Genomic DNA, 23,891 nt, shown 5'->3' on the forward strand with positions numbered 1-23,891 from the left:
ATGTGTATTCTTCTACATGCTAACCACTAGTTGAGCCAGCACCATTTGTTAAAAATGTTGTCTTTTTTCCACTGGATAGTTTTAGCTTCTTTGTCAAAGATCAAGTGACCATAGGTGTGTGGGTTCATTTCTGGGTCTTCAGTTCTATTCCACTGATCTAACTGCCTGTCACTGTACCAATACCATGCAGTTTTTATCACAATTGCTCTGTAGTACAGCTTGAGGTCAGGCATGGTGATTCCACCAGAGGTTCTTTTATCCTTGAGAAGAGTTTTCACTATCCTAGGTTTTTGGTTATTCCAGATGAATTTGCAAATTGCCCTTTCTAATTCTAGAAGAATTGAGTTGAAATTTTGGTGGGGGTTGCATTGAATCTGTAGAGTGCTTTTGGCAAGATGGCCATTTTTACTATATTAATCCTGCCAATCCATGAGCATGGGAGATCTTTCCATCTTCTGAGATCTTCTTTAATTTCTTTCTTCAGAGACTTGAAGTTTTTGTCATACAGATCTTTCACTGACTTGGTTAGAGTCACACCAAGGTATTTTATATTATTTGTGGCTATTGGGAAGGGTATTGTTTCCCCTAATTTTTTCTCAGTCTGTTTATCCTTTGAGTAGAGGAAGGCCACTGATTTGTTTGAGTTAATTTTATATCCGGCTGCTTTGCTGAAGTTATCAGGTTTAGGAGTTCTCTGGTGGAATTTTTGGGGTCGCTTACGTATACTAACATATCATCTGAAAATAGTGATATTTTTACTTCTTCCTTTCTAATTTGTATCTCTTTGACCTCCTTTGGTTGTTTAATTGCTCTGGCTAGAACTTTGAGTACTATATTGAATAGGTAGGGAGAAAGTGGGCAGCCTTGTCTGATTTTAGTGGGATTGCTTCCAGCTTCTCACCATTTTCTTTGATGTTGGCTACTGGTTTGCTGTATGTTGCTTTTACTATGTTTAGGTATGAGTCATGAATTCCTGATCTTTGTAAGCCTTTTGTCAGGAAAGGGTGTTGGATTTTGTCAAATGCTTTCTCAGCATCTAAAGACATGATCATATAGATTTTTTTTCTTTGAGTTTGTTTATATAGTGGATTATGTTGATGGATTTCCACTTATTGACCCATCCCTGTATCCCTGCGATGAAGCCTACTTGATCATCATCATGGTCGTTTTGATGTGTTCTTGGATTTGGTTTGCAAGAATTTTATTGAGTATTTTTACATTGATATTCATAAGGGAAATTGGTCTGAGGTTCCCTTTCTTTGTTGGGTCTTTGTGTTGTTTAGGTATCAGAGTAATTGTGGCTTCATAGAACAAGTTGGATAGTGTTCCGTCTGTTTCAGTTTTGTGGACTAGTTTGAGGAGTATTGGAATTAGGTCTTCTTTGAAAGTCTAATAGAACTCTGCACTAAACCCTGGGCTGTTTTTGGTTGGGAGACTACTAATGACTGTTTCTATTTCTTTAGGGGATATGGGACTGTTTAGATTGTTTATCTGATCCTGATTTAACTTTGGTACCTGGTATCTGTCTAGAAAATTGTCCATTTTATCCAGTTTTTTCAATTTTGTTGAGTATAGGCTTTTGTAGTAGGATCTGATGATTTAATTTCTTTAGTTTGTTATATCTTCCTTTTCATTTCTGATTTTATTTGGATACTGTCTATGTGCCCACTATAGATAGTCTGGCTAAGAGTCCATTGATATTAAGAGTTTATGTATCGTGCTGATTTTCTCAAAGAACCAGATCCTGATATTGTTGATTCTTTGTGTACTTTTTTGTTTCTACTTGGTTGATTTCAGCCCTGAGTTTGATTATTTCCTGCCATCTACTCCTCTTGGGTGCATTCACTTCCTTTCGTTCTAGAGCTTTCAGGTGTGCTGTCAAGCTGCGAGTGTGTGCTCTCTCCAGTTTCTTTTTGGAGGTCTTCAGAGCTATGAGTTTTCCTCTTAGGATTATTTTCATTTTGTCCCATAAGTTTGGGTATGTTGTACCTTCATTTTCATTAAATTCTAAAAAGTCTTTAATTTCTTTATTTCTTCCTTAACCAAGTTATTGAGTATTGTTCAGTTTCTGTGTATATGTGGGCTTTCTGTCATTGTTATTTGTCGCGTTCGCTCTCGACCAGCAAGGACGACATGACCACCAGTCCTTCTAACAGCAGTTTATTCAGCAAACTTCTTCTTTCTCTTCATCTATATCTCCCCCGAACCCTAGGCCTCTCACTCTTATATACTCTGAGTTCCCATCCACTCACAGCAGGCCACGTCACCTCACCAGGTATGCAGCTTCAGCTAATCAGGGCAGCAGGGGCATATCTGTAGATTGCCCCCTGCAGCAATGCCCCTTACCCGTCCTTGGGAGACAAACAGCATTGGTTTGATCCCTGTCTTAGGTTGGTGACATGCCCAGGGAGTCTTATCACTGACTACTTCTCTATCATGCCAAGCCACACCTGGGGTGATTGTCCTGTTTGCATGCGGCAGGTGCATCAAAAGGCCAGGATGTTGATTAATCTATGGCCAGATCTTGATTGCTGCAAGCAAGCCTCATGGGTGAAGGTAGAGGTCTGATCCCCAGTGTGCAAGCATAGGGGCCCTACACAAAACCATCCCTTGGGCTCATCACCCAGAGAGGTCTTGGCCAGCTCTTTCTGGGGGAAGGGAACTAGGACACTGAACCTTCATGCAATCAGATGTGCCTTCCACAGGATGTCAACAGCAAGCTATCCTCTGTGCAGTGCTTAGCCTCACAACCTATGGCATAACGCAGCATTATTTCTTTAGAGCGGCAAACCGAATCTAAGGAGATTGTCCCACCTCCACTGTGGCAAAAGCCTACGCTACCATGGCGAAAGTGCGGGCCTGCACACGCTGCACCTAACACATGTGCCAAACACACAACACACACACTATTACAAGCATACATCCCAGGGCTCCCATCAGCCCTGGGGCAAGGGATCTTATAAACAATAAACACAAAAGGAGGTCACAAACAGGCGTAACCTGAAAAAAAACATTCCTTCCTCCAGCAAATTGAAATACAGAAGTTTCAAACACATTAGAACCATTCCAATAAAATTTGCATTATCCCAGGCCCCTCCCGCCACCTGGCTTAAGGGGGAAAGATCAGTGCAACTACCATTCACCCCACATAACAACCATACATATAAGGAGCACTGCCCAAGGTGGAAGGGAATCAGGAACACTCCTACAAAAAGGAAAGGGGAGCCCATCTAGGTTGGGAGGGTATAGTGCCAATGCCCTTGGATATACTGGCAGGCCACACCCCTCAAATCCAGGTAGCATTAGCTTTAGTAGATACAGCTGAACACAATCACTCATCTGTGAAATATTTTGAATCATCTGAAAACAACAATCCCTTTAGCTGAAGCAGCATAGAAAAAAGACAATTGTAGTGAAGCATTAGATGTAAAGAATTGAGGAAACACTTGAATGCATCAATGACATGGAACATTTCAGGAACACAGCCCCAACGTAGCTCTTCAGTTCTCACTAGCGGGAGCATTCCCAGCCACAGGAACATCCACGTCCTCACAGCTCCATCTGCCCTGACTTGCTCTGGTCAGCCACTCTGGGACCTGCAGCTGTTGTCGATGATCCTGAGGAAACACAAACAGACCCTCTCTCACAAACCAATTGAGAGCGCTCCTCTCTTACCTGATTCAGTGCCTCATTGCCTCTCTGGAGTTCTGCAACACCTTCAACACTGGTGGGCAATGATTTCCACACGCTTATGGCAATCTGATTCACCTGCTCAAACACCTGCACTGGATATCCTGTCTGTTGTGCAAAGCGACCTTGACTAAGCAGCATATCCCTATCCCATGCTGGATTTCCTGCAACAGCGTTAGCCGCTGCCTGTTCGTTTGCAAATTCAATAAGGAAGGCTTTCCAATCTAAATACTGCCCAGGTGAAAGGCATGCCTTTACCAAGCCTGCCCAATCAGACAGCGTCATGCAGTGTCTATTCAAGGCCTCTACTTGAGCCACAGTATAGGAGGCACTTAGGCCGTATGCCCACACGGACTCAACCAAATTCCTGATTACTTTGAAATCTAGAGGCTCATGATATCTCTGCCCTGTTTGGTCGGTGAAAACAGGACATCCCAGCAAGGAGAACCTAACTTCTTTCCAAACCTCCGGACAGAAGGTCCGCCCATAGACGGCTGTCGAGGAGGCATAGGGAGGGGGAGCAGAAGCTAGTTCACCTTCCTCCTCCACCTCGGCTCTTTTGTTTTCTCCTTTCTGTCCACCTGATAACACTGTGTCTCCTTTCTTTTTCTTTTTAAGCCCTTCTCCTCTTCCGACATACTCTCTTGTTGCTCTGTAAGGATTTTCTGACCTGTCTTGACTGCCTGACAATTCAAACAGTAACAGAGTCCATATATCAGAACAAACAAGACCAAAACTATCAGTCCTACCCACAAAGGGTCAATGGGAGAAAAAAGCATAACTACACAGCGAGGATCTATTGATCACTACACTGAGGTTATCATAGTTCCTTAACTTGTCCCAAAACCGTGAACCTTAACTTGTCCCAAAGCCGGGAACCTTAACTTGTCCCCATGGTTTCACTTTTACTTTGTGCCTGCTTCCTGGCAACTTTATATTTGCCTCTATTTTATTCGAGGTCCTTCCCAAACTCCTGGGGTCGTAAGTTTCACTTACCGTGAACTTACCCTGCCAGCAAACACTGACTGCTGAAAGTTCTAAACTCATTGGTGGGGGAGTCGGTTCCCCGTACGGGCCACCAATTGTCGCGTCTGCTCTTGACCAGCAAGAACGACAGGACCACCAGTCCTTCTAACAGCAGTTTATTCAGCAAACTACTTCTTTCTCTTCATCTATATCTCCCCCGAACCCTAGGCCTCTCACTCTTATATACTCTGAGTTCCCATCCACTCACAGCAGGCCACGTCACCTCACCAGGTATGCAGCTTCAGCTAATCAGGGCAGCAGGGGCATATCTCCACCAAAATGGATTCGCCAGTATCCTGGTACACCTGCACAGCTCTCATGATGGTTGTGGCTTATTTTCAGGTGTATGAGGAAGTCAGGTGCAAGTCATAAGACTTAGCTGCAGTCCCTGGTGCCTTCTTGGGACTGCCGCCACACCCCCTCCTCACAGTTATTGAAGACCAGCCTTAGTTTGTGGTAATCTGATAGGATGTATGAGATAATTTCAATCCTGTTGTGTTACCAATTATGTGGTCAATTTTGGAGAAGGAAGTATATTCTTTTATTTTCGGTTGAAATGCTTTTTAGATATCTGTTAAATGCATTTGGTCCATAACTTCTGTTAGTTTCAATGTGTCTCTATTTAGTTTTTGTTTCCATGATCTGTCCATTGATGAGAGTGGGGTGTTGAAATCTCCCACTATTATTGTCTGAGGTCCAATGTGTGCTTTGAGTTTTATAGAGTTTCTTTTATGAATATGGGTGCCCTTGCATTTGGAGCATAGATGTTCAGAATTGAGAGTTCTTCGATGAGTATGATGTTTCTTTCCTTATCCTTTTTGATAACTTTTGGTTGAAAGTTGGATTTATTCAATATTGGAATGGCTACTCCAGCTTGTTTCTTGGGACCATTTGCTTGGAAAATTGTTTTCCAGCCCTTTACTCTGAGGTAATGTCTGTTTTTGACACTGAGGTGAGTTTCCTGTATGCAGCAAAATGTTGGGTACGGTTTACCATATCCAGTCTGTTATTCTACATCTTTTTATTGGGAAATTGAGTCCATTGATTGTTGTCCATTGAACAGTGATTGTTGTGTCCCGTTATTTTTGATGTTATTTGTATTTTTGTGTGGCTGTCTTCTTTTTGGTTTGTTAAAAGATTATTTTCGCCAGGCAGTGGTGGCGCACGCCTTTGATCCTAGCACTTGGGAGGCAGAGGCAGGTGTATTTCTGAGTTTGAGGCCAGCCTGGTCTACAAAGTGAGTTCCAGGACAGCCAGGGTTATACAGAGAAACCCTGTCTCGAAAAAACAAAACAAACAAATATATATATATATATATATATATATATATATATATATTATTTTCTTGCTTTTTCTAGGGTGTAGTTTCCCTCCTTGTGTTGGAGTTTTCCACTTATTATTCTTTGTAGTACTGGATTTGTAGAAAGATATTGTTTAAATTTGTTTTGTTATGGAATATTTTGGTTTCCCCATCTATGTTAATTGAGAACTTTGCTGGGTATAGTAGCCTGGGCTGGCATTTGTGTTCTCTTGGGGTCTGTATGACATCTGCCCAGGATCTTCTGGCTTCCATAGTCTCTGGTGAGAAGTCTGGTGTAATTCTGATAGGTCTACCTTTATATGTTACTTGACATTTTTCCCTTACTGCTTTTAATATTCTTTCTTTGTTTAGTGCATTTGGTGTTTCGACTGTTATGTGATGGGAGGAATTTCTTTTTTGGCCCAATCTATTTGGTGTTCTGTAGGCTTATTGTTTGTCATAGACATCTTTTAGGTTTGTGAAAGTTTTCTTCTATAATTTTGTTGAGGATATTTACTGGCCCTTTAATTTGGGAATCTTCACTGTCTTGTATACCTGTTATTCTTAGGTTTGATCTTCTCATTGTCTCCTGGATTTTCTGGATGTTTTGGGTTAGGAGCTTTTTGCACTTGGCATTTTCTTTGACTGCTGTGGCAATGTTTTCTATGGTAGCTTCTGCGCCTGAGATTCTCTCTTCTGTCTCTTGTATTCTGTGGGTGATGTTTGCATCTGTGACTCCTGATCTCTTTCTTAGGTTTTCTGTCTCCATGGTTGTCTCCCTTTGTGATTTCCTTATTGATTCTGTTTCCATTTTTAGGTCCTGGATTTTTCTTTTTCAGTTCCTTCACCTGTTTGGTTGTGTTTTCCTGTAATTCTTTAAGGGATTTTTGTGTTTCCTCTTTAAGGGCTTCTAGCTGTTTACCTGTGTTTCTTTAAGGGAGTTATTTAAGTCCTCCTTAAATTCCTCTTTCATCATCATGAGATGTGGTTTTAAATCAGTCTTATTGTTCTGGTGTGTTCGGGTATTCAGGGCTTGCTGTGGTGGCAGAACTGGGTTCTGCTGATGCAGCGTAGCCTTGATTTCTGTTGATTATGTTCTTGCCCTTGCTCTTTTCATCTGGTTATCTCTGGTAGTTAGCTGGTCTTGCTGTCTTCTCCTTCCTGGAAGCCTGTGTGTCAGTACTCCTGGGAGATTGTTTCTCTCTGGGAGCGATTTGGATATGGAGAGCTGTGGCACACACAGGTCAGCTCCCCAGTGCAGACAGAAACTTGAAGGATCCTGTCCCTGGCTTTTCCTTGGTTCTTGTGTCCTGATGGCTCTGGGCAGGACCCTCTTGGGACAGGAATTTGAGCAGAAGTGGTGGTGTTACCTATGCTCACAGGTGTGTCGGCACTCCAGAGAGACTAACTCTCCAAGATGGTATTTGTTTATGGAGCGCTGTGGCACAGGATCAGCTCTGGGTGCAGACAGAAACCAGAAGGCTCCTGTCCCAGGCTGCTCCTCAGTTCCTGTGTCCTGAGGGTTCCAAGTGGGTCCCTTGGAGCAGAGATGTTTCCGCACTCCTGGGAGACCAGCTGTCTGCTGGCGTTATTTGGGTATGGAGTGCTGTGGCACAGGGTCAGCTCCACTGGAAGGATCCTGTCCCAGTCCGTTCTTGGTTCCTGTGTTCTGATTGTTCTGGATTTTAAAGATCTTAACCTTATTGTTTAATTATTTACTCTTAAGCCAGCTGGAGTAGTACCTGTCTATCCTAGCACCCAAGGCTGAGGCTGGGGGATTGTGAGTTCCAAGCCAAGCTCCATAGTGAAACCTTAGCTCAGAAAAGAACTTGCTTAGAAATAGTTTACAGTGTTCTTTGTTGTTGTTTTGTTTGGGGTGGGGGTGGAGGAGTTGGTGTCTTTTCCTATGTGGCTTTGACTGGCCTGGAAGTTGCTAACTCAACTAGACTGGCCTCATAAGGATCCTCTGCTTCTGCTTCCCAAGTACTGAGATGACAGGTAGCCATCACACCTGGGCAAATTGATAACACTCTAGAGAGCATTTCCTCAGGTGGTTCCCATGGCAACCCTTTGCACCACATGCATGCTATACTAGGACACTACCAACAACACTACTGCCCCAGGCCTCTAGGATGTGTTTTAAAATGGATTGTCATGATTTTTTTTTTTAATTCAAAACTGTTTTAACGTGTCCTTTTTCACATCGTAATTTTATCCATCTTGGAAGAAGCACCTCTGTGTTACTGATGTTTTGCTCTGTGTTGTTGTTACTTTCTTTGGCGCTCAAGGACCATTTACTAGAATTTGACAGAAAACAGTAAAACAGAACAATGTGGAGAAGCTTCAGTTCCTGGTGGTGCCTGGAGGAAGGAGAAAACTTCCTGCTTTTTTGAGTTAGCATCGGCAGTGATGATGTAAAAGTCAGAAGCTCTAAAAAGCGGGGTTGGTTCTTCAGAGAAGCCTGGTGTTAAGGCAAGCATGCTTAGGATTTTGGCATTCCGCAAAGAAAGGGGAAAGAGAAAAGTTCAGCCTCTGAGGAAGAGCTCAGAATGTAGGCAGCAGGCTCAGCATGGGCTGAGAACAGCCACACACGTTTCATTGGATTTCATTCCTTCTTCATTGCTTCTTCTTTTTTTAACTTAAACCATGCATTTATTGATTGATTGGGGTGGGGGAGGGAGAGTGACAAGGAGAGGGAGAACGTGTGTGTGTGTGTGTGTGTGTGCGCGCGCGCGCACACACGTGCGGACACATGTCATGACACGTGGAAGTCAGACAACTTGAAGGAGTCAGTTCTCTCCTTCCACTCTCTGTGTTGCAGGGATCAAACCGTAGACCTCATCAGACTTCCATATTCGCTTACCCATCTCACCAGCCCTATTTTACTCATTTCTGTCCTGATCTTTATTATCTTTTTCTGTCTACCAATTGTAGCTTTGCTGTGTTCTCCCCCTCCTAAGGTCCTAAAGTACGTTTTTGAGTCATATTTAGAGCTCTGACTTTTAATATTTATTTTATTTGTGTGTGTATGTGTTCTCACACACACACACAAGGCACTTACGTAGAGGTTGGACAACTTTATTTGTATGTGTGTTTGCACACGCCATTCACATAAATATACACAGTCATATATGTAGAGGTTAGACGACTGTGGGAATCATTCCTTCTGGCCCTTTAGGTGGTAAGGGTTATACTCTGGTCTTCATTCAGGTCTTCAGGCTTGGTTGGCCCAGGACTTTACTCTTTTTTCGCCCTGTCCTGTCTGTATTCTTTGATTTTTCAGCATGGACACTTCTTGAAGCTATTAACTCTCCTCTTTGGATTGCTTTCACTGACTGTAGCCCATGGGTTTTGGTATGTTAAGTTTTGATTTTCATTAAGCATTCTTAATTTTTTAAACTACATTGACCCTCATTCAGTAGTGATTTGTTCCTCATCCATAAGTCTGCCTATTTTCTGTCATTTCTCTTGCTGTTGATGTTAACTATTTCCATCATGATTGGATAGAATAAAAGAAATGGTTCGCTTGTTTTATGCCCTGTTGTGTGATTATTCTTTAGAGTATGTCATGACCTGCTAGAACAGTATATATATACTGAGGTTTTTAGATGAAATGTTCTCAAGGTCCCGTTAGGTCCGTTGATTAATTTCATTTGACTTATATTTTTGTTTTGTTTTGTTTGTCTGAATGATTTTGTTGGTGAGAGTAAGATATTGATTTGAGCCACTATTGTTGCATTGAGATTACATCCGTGTCTTCAGATCCAGGAGAGTTTGTTCTATGAAGCTGGTTTAGAACAATACATTTAGAATTATGTTTTCTATAAAGGGAGGAAATACTACCATATTTATTTTACGGATTCATTATTTCCCCGATACCCAAACCAGGTAAAAAGGCAATGATAAGAGGAAAACTTCATACCAGTTTCTTCAATGAACATACGTGAAAAAATTGTTAACATACTTTCAGACAGACCAAATTCAGGAGCACGTTAAAATTGAAGGTTGATTCATCATATGCAAATTAATAAATGCAGTAAGTCATGTAAATAACTTAAGGACAAGGTACAGAAATGAAGAAAAGGCATTTGACAAAGATCAGTGTGCCTTCATGATTTAAATGCTGGAAATATTAGCATTGCCATAAAATAATAAGTTATTACTATAAATTTGCAGCCGATGTTATATTACATGGACAAAAACTGAGAACATTTCCTTTAAAATCATAAATGGGGCAGAGATAACTACTGTCATGTCTCATGTTCAGTATACTGCTCGAAGTCTTAGCAGTAACAAGAGAAGAGAAAGATGTAAAAGGGACAGAGTAAGAGGAGGAGGAATAATGTATCCCTATTTGTAGACAGCATGATTCTGTACCTAAAAGGCCCATAACAATCTACCAGAGAAATCCTAGATCTAACGAACGCTTTGGGTAAAGTTGTAGGATGAAAGAAAAAAATCAGTGTAAAAAGAGAAAGAAATTGGGGAAAATGCCTCATTAATAATAGCTGAGAAAAAAAAAATACCTGTGAGTAAATTTAGTCAAAATAAGGAAAGACTGCCCCTTGAGTAAATGCTTCAAGGCACTGGAAAAGGACACCAAAGATCCTAGGGTGGCAAGGCACATCCCATGATCCTGGACTAGCAGAATTGAGTCTGTGAGAATGGCCATATCACCAAAAGTAAATCCATATGTTCAGTGTGATTCCCTTCAAAACCCTCATGTCCTTCACCGAACCAGAAAAAAGAAAAAACCAACAACCAAAAATTCATGTGGAACCAGAAAAGACCAGGTCTGAGCAAAGCAGTGCTAAGGCAAAAGAACACAGCTAGACATCCAACAACGACTCCGCTCAAAATCAGCCATAGTGGAGAGACAGTCTGCTGCTGTTGTACAGACTGGAGACCAGTGGGGCAGAGCAGAGGCCCCAGAAATAGTGTCAAAACAGTTCAATGAAAAACAGGTGGTCTGTTTGGCCAAACTGGATGTCTATTTGTAAAAGAATGAGATTAAATTTATATTTCCCTGTACAAAAATCAACTTGAAGTAGTTCGCAGAACTTAATTTAAAACTTGAAACTGCTAGAGGAAAATATGGAGAATGCACTTGAAGTTAGGCATGAGTTTTTACTAAGCAGCTCTCTGGCATCACATGGACTATCCCCACAGTTTAACACATGCTACTACATTAAAGTGTTTCTGCACAATAAAAGAAACATACATCCCACAAAATGGGAGAAAATCTAACCAATTATACTTCAGAAAGAATTTACAAAGAACTATAAAAATTAACACTAGAAAAAACTCCTAAAACTGCCAGTTAACAAAAGGTTTTTAAAGAAGAAACAGGTAACAAATGTTTTGAAAGATATTGAACATCCCTTGTTATCAGAGAAATGCAAATTCAAAGTAAGTTGATCTACCATCTTACCTTAGAATGGCTATCATAAAAATAAAGCAGTACATGCTGGGAAGAATAGGGAGAAGAAAACTTCAATTCATTTCTGGTGAGTGCAAGGCTGTGCAGTTACGAGTTCAGCATGGGAGGTTTCTCAAAAACTTAAAAATATTGACTGTCATATGACCCAGCTGTCCTGCTTCTGGGCGTATCCTCATGTCCTCCACAGAAAATAATACATATCCATGATGCCTGGTGCTCCTCATGTCCTCCACAGAAAATAATACATATCCATGATGCCTGGTGCTCTCATTCAGACCACCAAGGAGGGTAGAAATGGGTGACGAGGAAGGATGAGTGTGCAGAAGGGTACATGGGACACGAGAGGGTAAAGAGACTGGGTGACAGGGAAAGAACATCTGCCATGGTATCTAGTATATTGTGTGCTAACTTAACAAATAAAAGCACATATGTGTAGTAAAGCATTATTTTGAGTTGCTCCCTTATTCAGTATGAATTTATCTCTTCTAATTGTGCTTTGAAGTCTATTGTATCAGATATTACAATTATTATTGAAGGTTGTTTATCTATTCATGTCATTTTATTCCCCCCACCCCCACCCCTGAGTTCCTTATTTGCTTATCTACTGTTCTATTATGGTGTTTCTTTCCTGGATGGCTCTTGTAGACCAAAAGCCCAGTTGTTTATTTTGCATATCTGTTCTGTCAGGCTCCCTCTTGAGTATGTCATGTATCAGCATCTCAAGACCTCAGCCCCTTGACTCTTAAAAAGAAACAGCAAGCACAAGCACAGACAGTAAGATACCTAGGTGGTACCCTACCCTGAAATTACTATTCTGAACATACCTGGCCCTAAATTAGCTCTGTCCCAGCTGACCTTGAACTTAGAAATCTACCTACCTTTGTAAGCATAAGCAAACAAACAAAAAACAGTTAGCTGAATGGGATCTTTCCCTGTGATCACCACTCCCTAAATCTCTTTATCTCTTTCCTTAGTATTTTTCTGACCAGCTGGCTCATAGTGCAGATACCTCTGTTCCTTTAGATCTATGAAGCTCCTTGTACAATTCATATTGCATCCTTATATTTTGCATACTTGAGAAATTATATAATTTTGAACTCCTTTTTTCACCATTCTTCCTCACAGCCTTAAGGGTTGTCCTGAAAGTCACAATGTTCTACCATTTTGCTGAGACATAGGCATGCTCTTGCCCCCAGACTCATGCTGCCTCTGATTATCATGGAGTTGTTAACCTTGGCAGAGAAGACATTCCTTGAAGGAAGAATGTGAAAATATGTACACTATTATACAAACAAGCCTTATGCCCACAGCAACCATCAACACTGTGGAGGCCCATGCCCTGCTGGCTCTGTTCCAGGGGCAGGAAACCATGCCACACTGTCCCTTACATGGCCAAGCTGGACTCCGGCAGTATAGAATACATGTATGTGTAGTCTCTTTGAATTTAGGTAGTTTATTTGTATCCTCCAATTTCAGTAACTGTTGTAAATGTTGTTATAATTATTGTGGGATGTCCTGCATGCTCTTTCCTATCTGTCATTGCACCTAGGTTGATTCTGCACTACTATAAATAAACATGAAAGTGCAGTTGTTTCTTGGGTAGGTTTAGTTAATTTTCTTTGGATATCCAGATGTTGCCTTAGAACATAGGGCATATGATAGATCTTGGTGTTTGTTTTCTCCTTTTTTTTTTTTTTTTTTTTTTTTGTTAATGTGTGGTCTTAGGATGGCTTCAAACCCTTTGGGATTAGAGATAGGTGCAGCCATGCCTAGTTCCCAATTTTAGTCTTCTGAGGAGCTTTACCCCCTGTAATGGCTGCAGTAATTTACAGTCCCAGTTTCTCTTTCTCCACATCCTTGCCAATATTTGTTGTTTTTTTTTTAAATGAATATGTGTATACAAGTGTTTATAGTGTGTATGAGGGAGGCAGCATTGGATCCACTACAGCTGGTTGTTACAGGAGGTTGTGAGCCTCCCAAATTGGGTACTGGGAACCACATTTGACTCCCTGGAGGAAAAAGAAACAGCCACTGAGCCTCATGTATTTTTTGATCTCTGTCTTTTCCAATTAGAGTTATGAGTTGAAATTTTTGAGAACTATTTTTATGTATTTGTTGGCCATTTGTATTTCTTCTTTTGAGAAATATATATTCAGACCAATGCCCCCACCACCCAGGTTTTTTTTTTTTTTTTTTTTTTTCCTTTTGGAATGTTTTGTTGCTATTGACTTAAGTTCTCTATTTAGTTTTGTAATTAGGTTTTGGTCAGATAACCAGTTTACAAGTGTTTTCACTCTCATTTTGCAATGATGCTAAAGTTTCATGATTTGAATTCTGCTTTAGCCTTTTGTGTTTTTTGAGGTCTCATCCAAAAGATCAACGTCTATGCCAATGTTTTCAATTATTTGTGTGTGTGTGTGTGTAAGAGAGAGAGAGAGAGAGCAAGCACAGGTGCATGCATGCCATGGTGAGCAGGCAGTCAGAGGACAACTTCAAGGAGTTAGTCCTTACGTCTACATTTACGTGGTTGGGGCTTTGGGGTCAGGCTGTCAGGCTTATACAGCAAATGCTTTACCTGGCCCAGGTTGTAGTATTTTTGTTCAAGACTGCTTTGGCTATTCTGATTTTATTGTTTTTTTGGATTTTTGTGGTCTTGGGGTTGAACTTGGTTCTTGCACAAGCTAGACAGTAGTATACCACTGAGTTGAGTCTTTATCTACCCTCTTATTCAGGGTATGCTTCTACATGAGTTTTAAGGTTGGTTTCCTAGTTCTTTGAAAAACGTCATTGAGTCTATACATCATTTGGTGATTTGGGATATTTTGAGCAACATTAATTCTTCTAGTGCAAAAACACAGAAGATCTTTTCATGTTTTTTGTTTCAGTTTCATCATTGTCGAGGCCTCTCTCTCCTATGGTTAACATTAGTAACTTAATTGTATGATCTGTGAATCGGGTTGTTTTTCTGATTTCTTTCTCAACAACTTTATTATTATTCTTTAAAATGTAGCTCACAGCTTCACTGAATCACCATTTTCATCAATTCAAATAGTCTTTGGTGACGTCTCTTTCAGAAGATGTTGGTTTTGATTACAGCAACCAGTCATAGCAGGTTACAGAGTTTATGTGTTCTGTGTGGACACAGTCCTTCAGGATGGAGGCAGCATGCAGCATCAAGAAGGACTGAAACCAGGAGTCAAGCATGAGTGCATGGAGGATCCTAGTTAAGGGTGGGCTGGGTGATAGCATGATGATGAATTGACAGAACTAGATGGTGCAGTGTGTTCATAGGCCCCATGCTGTGTGCACACAGGCAGAAGTGTAATTTGGAAGTAGTTTTTGTGATTTAAGGTACCAGACTGCTCTTACTGGAAAATGGCATCCGATATTAGAGTCCTTTGGGATCAGCTAAAAGTCACAGAGTACAAGGCAACTGAGGCACATATTCTTCCTTATGTGTGGTACCTAGCCAACAAAACACATGTGAACACACACACATACATGTGTATACACACACACTTATACATACACACATACCACACGTGCATGCATGCATATATACTTGCATGTGCGCGGGCACACACACACACACACACACACACACACACACAGATTCAGTATAGAAAAGAGGAAGGCAAAGGCTAAATATAGGGTGTGAGAAAAGAGGGCAGGTGATGGACACGAGTTATGAAAGGGATCATAATCATTTTTAGTTCTAACTCTGTCATGGATTTTTAACTTTTGGTGATAGATAAGTGCATAAAAATATATTCATCGATTATAGTGTAAAATCCAGTGTGAAGCTCCACAGCTTCAGAATAGGTAAGTCTAAATGCATATGAGTGCGTTGAGGTGTGTAGACTTCGGATAGGCTTCATTTTGGTGTGATTTTTTTTTAAATAAATATTAAAGCTATAAAAATACTCCAGCTGTAAAGAAAAAAAATGAAATTTGCAGGTAAATGGATAGAACTAGAAAAGATTATCCTGAGTAAAGTAACCCAGACCCAGAAAGACTACTTACTGCTGTGTTTTCTCTTGTTTGTGGATCCTAGCTTCTAACCTTACACCGTAGTAAAGAATTAGAATCAACCTAATTGTCCATCAACAAATGAATGGGTAATGAAGATTCAGGGTGTGTGTGTGGGAGCGGGGGGTAGACAGAGAGAGAGAAAGAGAGACAGAGACTGTTGAAAAAAATATATAATCAAAATGTACTGAAAATGATGCTGTTAGGATGTATATTATGCAAGGTCATACACCCTCAGGGGAAAACCCTTAGAGCCCCGTATGTTCTAGAAGACACAGTTGTGCAGCAGATGCCTTGAACCTGTTGCTTCTGTATGCTTTCCACCTCCTCTTCAGCAGTGTCCCCTGAGACTTGGGGGTTCTGGTCTCTTGTGGCTGTATCAGGTGCAGCACCCCACATCAACAGCTCTCTACATTTTTTTGATCAGTTGTGACTGTCAGTAATGGTCTCTCTGAGTGCTACAAAAAGAAATCTGTGGATGTAAAGATAAGTTTTTAAAATGCAGTTAGGAATCACTCAAGTTTATGGCTCTTCTCTAAGATCCGTGACCTCACCAACCACAGATGACTAAGTTGACAGTATCAGGCATGATTTCTGTGTAGTAGGTGAGCCACAAGTCTACTCAGACTGCTGTCAGTTACTCTCAAGATAGAAGCACCACTATTGCACCTGTAGAGACAGCATGCCATGCTCTCCTGTGGTTCATACACATCACAGCTGGGCAAGAGGATCGATTCCTCTCTCCCTATGCAGTCTGTGTATTATCTTCTAACTGAAATACTGGGCCTCAAAGAGGTGGCTTCCACGTCAAATCCAGCTTGAGTCTTCCAAGTCGTGTACCCACAGTATTGCTGTCTTGAGCCCTGGGGACTGACCTTCAGCCTCCTGGAGAAGGCCACGGGCAGTGGCTTACATCATTTGGGAGTCGTAGATGCCTCTGACGAGCAGTTCCAAAAGAAGGTTTCTCATGCCTAGCCTGCTGCTGGGATTTTTGTTAGACAATGTTTGGCTCTTGACAGGAGACATTATCACTCCAGGTAGCATAACTTAAACTGTGTCTGTGCGTGTACACATAGACATATATAATGTTGAATTTTAAGTAAATATAAAACAATATGATTCCCCATGACTATTTCGAGTATCTTAGTTATTCATCCCTCCTCCCTCTGCTTCCTTCTCTGTTCTCCTCCCTCTTCCCTCTCCAGTTAGAGCCCCTCCCCCTTTTATCATGTTTCTCTTTCACATAACCTGTATCCTGTGATGACTCTTTCTAAAGCTTCTTTCCACCCCACCATCCCTTTTGTCTTTCCTGGTCTATGCAATTACTCCAAATTACATATTTAGATCTAAAGATTTGGTGCTATGAACTGTAGATTTGAGAGAGACAACATTATGCTTACTTGTGATGGTTTATATATTTATATAGGCCCAGGTAGTGGCATTATTAGGAGGTGTGGCCCTGTTGGAGTAGGTGTGTCACTGTGGGCATGGGCTTTAGGACCCTCACCCAATCTGCCTGGAAGACAGTATTCTAGCAGCCGTTATCTGAAAGATGTAGAACTCTCACCTCCTACTATACCATGATGCTGCACCTGGATGCTGCCATGTTCCCACCTTGATGATAATGAACTGAACCTCTGAACCTGTAAGCCAGCCCCACTTAAATGTTGACGTTGTCCTTGTAAAAGTTGCCTTGGTCATAGTATCTGTTCACAGCAGTAAAACCCTAAGACACTTTCCTTTCTGGTTCTGGATTACTTTATACTTACACCACCCCCATCCCCATCCCCACACATGTTCCATCCATTTACTTACAAATTTTATGATTTATTTTTTCTTTATAATTTTCCATAGTGTTTATGTACATTTTTCATTACCCATCCATCAGGTGAAGACATTTTGGTTGTTTCCATTTCTTCACTGTTGTGAACAGAACAATGAATCGAGCTGAGCAAGTATCTTTGGAGTAGGATGTTGAAACCTGTCCTAGACAGTGTTCTATTGCCATGACGAAACACCGTGACCACAGCAACTATTATGCAGGAAAACATTAAATTGTGTGTTGCTTACAGTTTTAGAGGTGTAGTTGATTATGCGCATAGTGGGAAGCATGTGGGCACACAGGAAGACTTGGGACTGGAGAAGGTGAGAGTTCTATGTCTGGACCCACAGGCAGCAGGGAGAGAGATACTAGGCCTGGCTTCAGCATTTGAAACCCCAGAGCCCACCCCTAGTGACACACACTTCCTCCAACAGGCCACACCTCCTAATCCTTTTCAAAGGTTTTCACCAACTGCAGACCAAACATTCAAATGTGAGTCCATGGTGGCCATTTTTGTTCAAACCACCACAGATCCTTCCAGGTTTCTATCATTTGTGATTTTCAAGTGATTTCCTAGAAATTATCTGGGTTTTCTGAGTCAGTGAATAAGCATTGAGTTTCTTTTTATATTTCGGAAAGTGTGAGCAGCATTGCCCAGCTTAGTCTTTACTGGTTTTCGGGGCTCCTTCAGGGTGTTACATGGTGTTGACATCATAGCTGAAAGGATTTGTAAGGTTCCTGCAGTGTACTTTATCCAGTCCATCTCTCTTAAAAGCTTCAACTGCTTGAGTTCCTTGAAAAGATCCAACTTGTCTTTTCTGTTGCAGAGCAGGTCAGAATTTGTCACAGTGGCTGTTGGCAGGATTACTCCATTAGCCTGCTGTGTTCATGTTCAACTAAAGAGCCTTTTATGTTGTCATGGGAAAAAATTTTAAAAACCTAGGTTATTAATAGTAGTATATAATTTTTAAATTACTTAATTTCCCCATGGTGCTGGGGAATGAACCATGTCATGAATATGCATCTTATGATAGTGATGTTCTGGGGCAAGAGAGCAACAGACTTACACGCTTAAACAAACAAACAAAACCAACACATGGTTCTTTGTAGTTAGACATGTTAGATATCAACTGTGGAGTGTAAGAAGTTTAAGATTAGAAATTGAGTGATCCTCTGCATTTTAACCAATTGGTGTGCATCTTAACTGGGGCAGGTTTGTCCTCTAGAATGCCTTTCACTATATAAGAGACATATTGGTATCTGATGATAAAGTCTGGGTACTCCTAAGTGGCCCATGCTGTATATACACAGCCACTACCGCAAATAGTTATTTGCCTCAAAATGTTGGAAAATTCCAGGCTGAGCCTGGGAACCTCCACATGTGAGTACTTAGCGGTGGAAAAGTGCGTGACTGCACCTGCTTATCCGCATCAGAACACCCTGTGAGATAAGCCAGACTACTCTCCCCCAGAGGCCCTGCCTGGAGGCTCACTGGAATGGAAGCAGGCTACAAGTATGGACTTGCGTCTTTAAGAAGAGTTTAATCTATGACATTCAAACTGCATATGGCTTTCTTTGTTTCACTGTTATTTTGCAGGGACATTTATTCAAAGCATTAAAGTTCATAATTTATTTTTAATATTACAGATCTAGAAATGGCCATTGCTTACTGGAACTTAGTGCTTAATGGAAGATTTAAATTCTTAGACTTATGGAATAAATTTTTGTTGGTAAGTTAACATTTTCTGTAGTTTCTGTTTTCTCTGAAGATTAAACTGTACTTATTTTAATTTATTTCAAGGCATCATTAATTTCAGCATGTCATAGACATAGAATGAGAAATTTGATTACCGGAATTTCATTTTACAAGTGTTAGATTTTCTTATGTTTTGCAACTGCTGGACTAACTTTTTCCAACTGTTTTCATAGTTTAAAGACTTCTTGTTTTTGATATCTTAATAGGAGCATCATAAACGATCAATACCAAAAGACACGTGGAATCTTCTGTTAGACTTCAGTTCAATGATTGCAGATGACATGTCCAATTATGATGAAGAAGGTAGCAAAGGATTACTTGCCTTGCCTGACCTTTCATCTACTGTTTCCATGGAAGTGATCTTCCTTTTCTAAGTTTTTACACATACATACCCCACCGTGTGTGTGTGTGTGTGTGTGTGTGTGTGTGTGTGTGTGTGTGTGTGTGCGAACGCGTGCTAGAAATTGAACCTAGGCTTTAATTTGCTAAGCACTTGGCTGTAATACAGAAGTGCATTTGAATGCCTATTCAGAATTGTTTTTTCCCTCTTGGCCAACTGCCGTGAAGGAGGATGAGATAAAGTCCTAGCCTAGGTACAGAACATTTGTGGTGTCTGGACTCTAGTACCACACTATTAAAGGAGAAAAACAATCTTACCAGGATTTGTCCACTAGAAAGGCATAAGGATATTCACTCATCTCAGCATGTTCAGTTTATTTTAAGAGTTACATTCTCTGTCTTTAAAAAAAAGATTTATTTATTATATGTAAGTACACTGTAGCTGTCTTCAGACACCCAGAAGAGGGCACCAGATCCCATTACAGAAGGTTGTGAGCCATCATGTGGTTTCTGGGACTTGAACTCAGGACCTTTGGAAGAGCAGTCAGTGTTCTTAACCGCTGAGCCATCTCTCCAGCTTGAGTTAACATTCTCTTAATGTTTTTTTGTTTGTTTGTTTTTTGGGTTTGTTTGTTTTTTGGTTTTTTTTAACTCATTTGAATCTAGTGAGGTTGTTTTTTGGTTTTGGGGTTTTAGGTTTTGGGTTTTGTTTTTTTTTCCTGTAAATCTTGTCTGGAAACTCAGAAAGTGTGCTGGATTTGTATAATTTGAGACAGCTTCAGCTGCCTGGTCTTCTTACTTGCATTTGGCCACTGTTCATAAACTCTTGCCATTTCTCTGTGTGCACAGTGTGCCGCATTCAGTAGCATATCAGTTAATCCTTCCCAGTTGCCTAGTTCCTCACGAGACCCGACCAATTTGAGTGCCTATTCAGAATTGTTTTTTGAAATTTTTGAAGTCTTTGAAAACCCTCCTGTATACTCCACATCCTCACCACCATCCCGGGACTCCCGGGACTGTGTGGCTGACCCTCCGTCTCCTTGTCATTATACTCTTTACTAAGCAGAGGTGCTCGTGAGGGAGGGACTAGACAGCTTGTCACAGTATCACTAACTAGACTGCCTGACTTTAATAAAACTCTCTGAAAACCATTCTACTACTGTATTATTGATGTATTGCTCAGAAGAGATATTTCCAGTGGCTAAGCAATAACCCCATTTTAGAAAAATATATTAAAGACAGGAATAAATTAAGACAGAATAATACTTTTAAAGAGTGATCACTGGGAGTAGATAAGAGTAACATACTCTAATTCTTACAAGAAAGCTATAAAAAAAAAGGATTCTATCGACATAATAGCTTTGATTCTGCTTTTCTCTGTTCCCTTTCCTCCCATATTTTTTTTTCTTTTTCTTTCTTTCCAGGAGCATGGCCTGTCCTTATTGATGACTTTGTGGAATTTGCACGCCCTCAAATTGCTGGGACAAAAAGTACAACAGTGTAGCACTAAAGGAACCTTCTAGAATGTACATAGTCTGTACAATAAATACAACGGAAAATGCACAGTCAATTTCTGCTGGCTGGACTGAACTGAAGATCAATCCTCATAGTTCAAACTGAGGGTTGAGACAAAACTTTTAAGGATACATCTTGGACCATATCGTACTCCATTCTTCTACTGGTGGTTTGGGCTTGTCTTCTAGTCTGGGCCACTCTAAGCATTTATATTTCCGACATTGTGGATTTCATCTTACACCTGTGGACCGCCTTAGTCTGTCTTCCCATAAGTCATAGCAGCTTGAGACCGTCTTAGGCTGTCTTCCCATAAGTCATAGCAGCTTGAGACCGTCTTAGGCTGTCTTCCCATAAGTCATAGCAGCTTGATGGTGATTACTTTGAGATTTCCAGTCTTGCATAAAGCACAATGCTGTCTTCATCAGAACACAGTTTGGCATAAGAATTAAACATAATAATGAACACCACAACAATTTATAAAAACTTCTTAAGTATATGCTGTGGGCTAGTTGCAAAGACTGTGCTGGTAGCACTTCAAATGAGAGTGATTTATCTGAGTGTACCGCATCTGAAATGGTGTTTGCTTGGGGGAATTTAATTTTCCTGGCAAACTACATGTACTGTTGGTGTGAGTAGAATACCTGATACAAGAAATGTCAAAACAACCAACACATGAAAAAAAAAAGGATAATCTGGGGACTCCCTGAAATATGTCTTGTGTTTCAGACGCTTACAAAGGTTCTACAGAACAGGTCTGTGGTTATCTTACCCATGTTTATACAGTATCCTGCAGTGAACTTTTATTTAAAAAAATATTGTAATGAGATCAAATGTTAGACTTCACACTCGTGCATCACACACCACATAATCGGATTTCATTATGCTCTGAAATGCTTCTATGCCTTTTGAATAAGTTAAACTATTTCATTTGTTTTGAATGTTTTGGATTGCTATACAATATAATATTCTAAATTTAGGCATGAGGGTTTTAGGTTTGTTTTTTTTTTTTAATTTTTTGTCATCGCACTATGGAACACAATGCAATTCACTTAATTTATAAGAAGATAGTAAGATTTAGATTTTGGAAATCGTTGTGATGAGCCGTGAAGTTCAACCTTTCTCCCATGGCACTGCTCTTTGAGGTGTGGTCCAGCCGTGCTGGCTGCTGACTGTTGAGATGGCTTACTGCTAAATCACTGTGGTTGCCAAGTCTACTTCAGAAGCAGAGATTGTCAGACAGGCGAGCACTGGAGCAGATACCAATGGCTTCTGTTCTATAAATTATTTGACTTTTGACTGTTTTTGTCTCACTTGCATTTGCTATTTCCACATTACAGCAGAATGCAGTCTTGATTGGTTTTGTTTTTTGTTTTTTGTTTTTCCATGACAGGACTCATGCCTTGCTCTCCTGCTGAAAATGCTTGTGTCTCTGATAACATACTGACATGTGAAAGGGGTATGTTCATACAGATTTCCATGAGGAAGTTAAAATGATGAACTAAATGCTGAGTGCCTGGTCTTCAGTAGGAGCAGATTTTGCTTCATGTATCCAGGTCCTCTGCAGGGTACCAAGGAATGTTCTTCAGGATAGCGGAACAATTTATGCAGATATGGAAATGATTAAAACTGCTTTTTAGTCACATGATTTGGAAAATGCATAGAAAGCTTACCTTACAGATATATCATTAATCCAATCATAACTTTAATTTAGGAATGCATTTCTACCAAAAGAAGCTTAGAGTAAATTTCTATTCACGTTACAGGGATTGGTCATTAAAAGGAAAAGAATCTTGCTGTTTTCAGTATTTCTTGATTTCATTTTTGTAAATATAAAGAACTTCAATTATGAAAAAAATTAAAGATATATGTATATATATCTTTAAAAGTTTTACAGACCTATATTGTTTATTCCCTACATGGAACATTTTGAGTTGTGGTATTGTTTTCAGATTGATTGATTCAGATATGATTTGTTTTCAAATGAGACTCCATTAGCTTCTTTCCCTGCCTCATAAATTTTTTTCCATAAAAATCTTGATATTTGTGTGTGGCCTAATGCTTTGGGTTTTACAGATTTTATTTTTAAATGCAAGACTTTTTAACAAAATAGTGTTTGTCATCAGTTTGGTACTAAACATTTACAATTACTGTGTAATTATAAACAAAAATATATAAAGCTTTTATTATGTAGCAAAAAGAGTTAAGGTTGTTCACCATGATGGCATCTTAGAATTAAACAAGACTATTGCTAGGGCTCCAAGAGAAAATTGATTTAATGTGTTTATTCTGAGGGTGACTGTCTGGTTCTAGGGAATGTTTTGTACTACAAATGCTTACCCTGTTGGGGGCGGGGCGTCAGCGAGTCTTCCAGAGGAAGGGCACACTCACTCACACGCAGCCAGCTTGCTGGCTTCGGTTCATGGGGTTCAGTCTTTGTGTGGGCCAGGTCTCCAAGCTGATTCTTTTCTTTTCAGACAGAACCATAGGGAGAGTTTACTTTTTGCCAAATGTCAGAACAGGTACACATTTTTAAATGTAATGCTTTTTAAATAGTAAACTGTATAAAATGAGAAGTACCCACATATAAAAATACTTGAGGTCAAGGTTCTCTTGAGTGACTATCATCTGCATATCTCTGTAAGTTCAAGTGTGTCATTTCCAATCCCTGTCATATTACCCACAGAGGCAATAAAAGCTTCAGTAAATTTGCCATGACTAAATCTTCTCCCATATTATTTCAGTGTTTTAGTGTTTCACATAACTAGCCTAGACTTGAAGACTTTTCATGGCCGAGCGCTGTAATGGCACATCTGGGGGAAGAGAAGCTACGCCACGTGTTTGCTCCGTAATGTTTACAATGTGCTCAGCTGTGTTGTTTATTTAACTGCGTTAGTTGTATACTGCGGCACTGTGAGTGCACCCCTCATCGTACTTTTTAAAAGTTTTAGTGTCGGTAAATTCACTCAGTGAAGCC

The 23,891-nt window shown here is 40.3% G+C and overlaps 1 protein-coding gene across 6 annotated transcripts in view; it reads left to right on the plus strand.

Annotated features, from left to right (window-relative positions):
* The window catches only part of Dcun1d1 (defective in cullin neddylation 1 domain containing 1), a 46,439-nt gene extending 22,802 nt beyond the window's left edge, over positions 1 to 23,637 (plus strand). For 5 of the 6 annotated variants that reach the window (XM_021158777.3, XM_021158775.3, XM_085835956.1 and 2 more), the window contains 3 exons: positions 18,955 to 19,037; positions 19,270 to 19,366; positions 20,827 to 23,637. In XM_021158777.3, coding sequence (XP_021014436.1) covers positions 18,955 to 19,037; positions 19,270 to 19,366; positions 20,827 to 20,906 — 260 coding nt within the window. In that variant the 3' untranslated portion in view covers positions 20,907 to 23,637. The remainder of the gene's footprint in view (positions 1 to 18,954; positions 19,038 to 19,269; positions 19,367 to 20,826) is intronic. The other variant, XR_015046765.1, reaches the window with a different exon arrangement.
* Positions 23,638 to 23,891: the final 254 nt, after the last annotated feature.

Source organism: Mus caroli, unplaced genomic scaffold (assembly GCF_978045245.1).
Source record: "Mus caroli unplaced genomic scaffold, Mus_caroli_1 scaffold_3, whole genome shotgun sequence".
In the NCBI taxonomy this organism is placed as follows: Eukaryota; Metazoa; Chordata; class Mammalia; order Rodentia; family Muridae; genus Mus; species Mus caroli.